Below are 5,555 nucleotides of genomic sequence, written 5' to 3' on the forward strand. Positions count from 1 at the left end.
TTTTCCTTAACTAATAATTACTGGATGTGATTTATTTGTAGTGGAATGAATTCTAGTGTGAATCAACCTTTTAAGGTCTCTGTAATAAAGTCTGAACTTACTTCTAGTTAATAGGTAAGGAAGAAGAGGATAGGGAACAATCGTGTCCATTGTAGTTAAAATCTAATTGATGAGCGCACAAAATTATTAGCAACCCAAGAGTTAATGCCGTGACTCACCTTAAGTATAGTTGGAATACAGCAACTTTTGTATAAAATGTTCGCAATTATGTGTTTTAGTTAACTGGTAGTAAATAAAGGGGGTTTTTTAACATCCGTTGAAGGTGGATTACCGACACAACTATTTATCCCACTAGTTAGTTCGAACTGTCAATCTGATAACTTAGTGCTAGATATGTATGTATACACTTAAAGCGTGAGCCATTACTTCTACTTATTAAAATCACACGAGAATATAAGAAAACACTAAATATAAGGCATGATAGAAATAGAATAACAATTTTATTCAAATATTTCATCTAATTCATCAACTATATGAATTTCTTTTATTCCTTTTTTACGCTTCCGTGTTTCCGTTTTATTATGTGTACGTTCTATGTATTTGCCTTGTTTACTAGACAATAGAGTACTTCGAATCTGAAAAATGAGGAAAACAAAATTGCGTGACGTAAATTTATACTACTGAATAACCAACAGAAGTAGTACAAAAGTGTGTGATAAAAAAGCGTTTAGACATGAACTCAAGAAAATGATTTGATTTGATATTCGATTAAGGGTTATAAAGTTATGGAAACCTAAATCGTTATTATTAATTTTTAATAATTATATCAATTAGAGGACCATGAACACAAAAAAGCTCATAGAAAGGAATATATGAAGATATTTGAGTATCAAAGAGACCCCTATTTAGTGAAGATAAATTGTCAGGTCAAAATTATAATTTTTTACCAATATAAAAAAGATCCGTACTACTAGCCAACTCAGACTGCGATTCAATCAGTTATCAGTATATAGAGGTCCCGAGGCATAATGATATTATCGATTAATTGCAACTCACATATTAAGCATTATACGATTTTCATTAAAGACGTTCAAAATACTTTACATTTTGACAGAGCATTTGTCTGATAGGACCACTTCATCGTTTGTGTACCCTAAGTAGCCTTGAGATGTAATCGACAAATTGATTTCAGAAACGTTTGAGATAAACAAAGTCACTTCTTTTTTAACACCGAAAAATGTGGACAGAAAAGGCGGTGGCGGAAATCTTTGATAGAGTTGAGTTGTGGTTGAACACGGATATGTCAAACATCTTTCGACTTGAAAAGGCTAAGTTTCACAAAATTTAAAGATTGAAATGTTTTATCTATGTGTTGGTGCAACGATGTTGAAGGGGTCTAGGTCAGCATGTAAAACCTTGAAGGCAATTGCATAAAGGGTAATAATATCTTTTGCACGTTAACGGTAATGATACAACTAAACAGATATAGGGGGACTTAACAACTACCCACTAATAGTGTAGTAAGTCTTTCTGTATATTTAGTGAAATATTCACATATACGTGCATTTTTTCGATTCAGTTAGTAAATGTCTATGAGCAAATGGTACTTTATTTATTTGGCTCACTCATCCGGTACAGATTCATTTAATTGGTTTTGAGTCACACTCTAGATATGAGGGTTAGAGATACTACTAGGCGAGACAATTTGAAGTAGGTGTAGTGCCGAAAGTCAAAAGCACTAACTGCTGGGCCACTTATCCACCAAATGAGTTTGGATCGCCAAACGCTACTTTCCATCGCTTTACAACTCATATGAAAATGGTTGACTATCTAAATAAGTGGGTTTTGTTCTAAACTTTATCTGTTCAAACTGACACGCGAGCTGCTGAGTACGGATGACAAATCGATTGGTGAGGTGGTGAATCTTTATATTACTAGAATTTAATCAATGATTTCGGTTACTTTATGGACTCCAGATCAGAAGTTCACAACTTACTACACAGTTCAGGATAATAGTTAATGACTTTACGGAGTGATGCTATGTTACCCCCTTTCCATCGCATTTATGTGATAACATAGCGCGACGAAGTAGACACGATTTATGCTACAACTGCGACAGTAGATGTGGATCAATCTGATGTGAAGCCTAATCAATTCATGTCAACTGAAAAATCTTCTAAATATCAGAAAACCCACTTTGGATACGACCATAAGACAGAAAGATACGCCGAACTACATATATGAGTAAGTTTTACTGAACAAGACAGTCCGTAACCTGTGTAATCATTCTGATCATGAAGAGCAGTGAATAATTTATGACGAATGTATCCAAAAAATGTAAAAAAGATCAAATCAAAACAAAGAGTAATTTAAATAACTTACTAAATTAGGAGAAATGTATTTTGGATTAGAATACAGTACTGCACCACAAAAGCTTCCAGAAAATATACGTATTGGATTTAGTGAAAAGCGTGGACCTAAAAAACAATCCTTAGCAATGAGATTTTGGCACATAACTCCTTATCAATTTATTACCCTAACTAAATGAATCATTTGTATCATAGTCTAGGGTACCAGCTATTCATTGTTTTATAAATGACCGTAATGCCCCGAAAATGTAACTTAAGTAGGTGGGGTGAAATATTCCCTAGAGAATTAATATATTATTAGACCCACAATTAGCAAACCATACGCAGCTAACAGCTAAGGAAATCAGCAGTCGTAATCTATACTAGGTATGTATGGTGAGCTATAATTAGATATCCACCATACTTATTTACGCTTATCAAAGTATTATTTTGAGTGATACTCAGTATTATTGATTACTTTAGATTTACGTTCGATTGTAGTTTACACTTGTTTTTAAGCACAGGATTATGACGTTGGTCGAGGTACTGAGTATTCAATTACTAATTTACAAACTTGAATCCTAATGCATCACCTATTTCTTTATATATAACTCACAATTTAGTAAGCTAACCAATTCTAAAAATTGAAGTACAAATTTGAGTTTTACAAGCTTGGACTTTCACCAAAAAGACAAATGAGTCATAAAAAAAGTGACGGTGACCATTTTATTTTTATTATTATGGTCGGAAAAGAATCGCATGTATGGCAAGTAGTATTAGTGTGGTTTACGAGAATTCTATTGTAATGCCAATGTAACCCAGTGTATTATATGCATACAGTACTTAGAATTTTGCCGTCTACTTAGTAAGGTATTGACCGGTAAGTTACTTTCGCTAAATAGTTTTAGGAAGTACTGAAGATACGATGTGCACTTTGCTTGATGCTGATGGTATACTCATAAGTATAGAAATAGGCATTTCGGTCGTTATCCAATTGTTACATGAGAGGATATAACTTTAACCACAGAATGATTGTCATTCAAAGACGAAAAAATCTGAACACTTGGACTAGAAAATTAGATTCATATCGATCACATACGTATGCAGCCCGCATATGGTTATGGTCAGGTGAAATAACGGATAGGCCTGGAAAATTAGGTGTCTAGACCAGAGCTATAACTTTAAAATGAGTACACTAAATGTATCCTGAGCCACTTAACATTTAGCTGACTAACATCTACAGACAGTCAACTGACTACTATGCTATTGTTCCTTGTTTCAAACAAAAGTTTCGGAAATAAGCACATATAATGGATACTTACCAACTTCGACTAGTGCTCCACTCTCCTCAGCAATCTGATAAACTCTAAACCATATACGATCATTGAAGTTAACAAACGTAAATGTCTTGTCTATATATGGCTGAGAACGTGGATGATGATTTGGAGTACCAAGAGTTTGTATAAACAATTCACGAATCAAGTTCATGTGAGGTTTGTCAGACTCTTCGAAAGACGGATCGAAAGCAAGCACAGGGCGACTGCTTTTTAAACAATTTCCTGTTAACTTTAATTCTGCAGTGGTACGAATATTTTCAACAAGAAATTTAACTGATGGACCATTGGGTACACAACTAAGCCACAAGTATAGGTCTTTTTTCTTGCGAGCCTCGAAATAAATAACCTGGGAGTAGGATAGCAAAATATCTATAAGCATCCGAAATAAGATTAGGATTAAAAACAAGGGATCGATTACAAACAAGTTGATGTATGGATAAAAATACAATATGCTCAGCTAGTTCACCAGTTATTATCCAGATCTACAAAGTGATGCTAGAAGGTTACACTGATAATCTTGGGGAATTCATAATCGAATGCCAATATTAGTTGGACTAGTATAAACATATCAATGGTAATTATCGGCGGCTTTGGAGGAGTGATCAGATATTCGGCTATCGTTAAGGAAGCAGCTGAGCCTCATTTTTGATGTGGACTTCAGTTAGGCTTATCATACAATAAATTCAGTTGAATGTAACTATTTCACTAACAGATTACTTCTATGTGTCATGGTAATGCAAGGATATAATTGATAGAACTAGGTTAAGGGAAACAACTACAGGAAGCCTGAAATCTACTTTGAACAGATACCTTATTAGTGTTGCTCATTTCAGCTAGTTCGTTTAGTACCGTTATTCCTTTCTTGTGATCAAGTTTCGAATCTGTCTTTCCATGGGGCATCATGTGTAATAGATCTTTCAACAAATGTCGGCCTATGTAGGAAACGCCTCTCGACGACATAATGAGGACACGCTCTCTATTTGTCCACTGTGGCTTACGTGCAGGAGGCTGGTCGGATAATCTAATTGACGGTAATAGTTTGGCTAAAGAAATCATGAAAATGAAGCAGAATTTACGCTTTTTGGTTGACACCTTCGGCTTAGAGCCATCATTTAACTTTCTTTTGAGACCTATGAAATACTAATAAGTCGTGATTTCCGGGAACTTACTATGAAATTTCTTCACAGACTTCTCTCCCATTTTGCTCACTGTAACGTAAGTAACTGAATATATTCCCAGTCATCAAGGTCGTTTAGTCTTCAGTAGTAAGGATAGGAGGTCTATTGACCTATATTAATCCTTGTAGTTTGTAACACTGTAAAGATCCAATCTAGTTCTGAATATATCAACAGAAGGTGTTGATATTACGTGTTCTGGCAGAGACTTCTAATAATTCACTACTCGGTGCGAGGAATTAGACTCGAGACGTGGACGATTTGATCTCAGTTTTTGAAATTTCTTCTAATGTCCTCTCAAATGATCAGTCCAGAACGGAAGGACAAGATCAACATCTTAATACCAAGGTCATCATTCAGTATACGATAAGCCAATATTAGATCAACCTGTATTTTACAGTAAGATAACTGAAGTAAATTGAGGTGTCTCACTCTATCTTCATAAAATAGGCCAGAGGGACCTTTTGCCATTTTAGTCCCTCGTCGTTGGACTCATTCCAACATATCTGCCTCATACTTGAAACAAGGATTAGCTGCTTGAATCTCATATTCCGAATGCTGTCTTACGAAAGTCGCGTATAATAATCTAAACACGTCGTCATCCAAAGACTGAAGAGACCATTCAAAACCTACGAGTTGTACAATTGCTGACATCACTGGCCATCATTTACCGATTATTAGTATAATTAATATTC

The 5,555-nt window shown here is 34.9% G+C and overlaps 1 protein-coding gene across 1 annotated transcript; it reads right to left on the bottom strand.

The window, feature by feature from the left end:
* Positions 1-500: 500 nt before the first annotated feature.
* On the bottom strand, positions 501-5,182 carry BRIX1 (Ribosome biogenesis protein BRX1; the record flags this gene model as incomplete). Its single annotated transcript, XM_051216777.1, has 7 exons — positions 5,054-5,182; positions 4,855-5,021; positions 4,762-4,815; positions 4,496-4,728; positions 3,671-4,031; positions 2,383-2,477; positions 501-635 (listed from the first exon to the last, which is right to left on the bottom strand). Exons 2-7 carry the CDS (start codon positions 4,883-4,885, stop codon positions 501-503), a joined length of 909 nt encoding a protein of 302 aa, XP_051065392.1. The 5' UTR covers positions 4,886-5,021; positions 5,054-5,182.
* Positions 5,183-5,555: the final 373 nt, after the last annotated feature.

Source organism: Schistosoma haematobium, chromosome 6, assembly GCF_000699445.3.
Source record: "Schistosoma haematobium chromosome 6, whole genome shotgun sequence".
Classification (NCBI taxonomy): domain Eukaryota; kingdom Metazoa; phylum Platyhelminthes; class Trematoda; order Strigeidida; family Schistosomatidae; genus Schistosoma; species Schistosoma haematobium.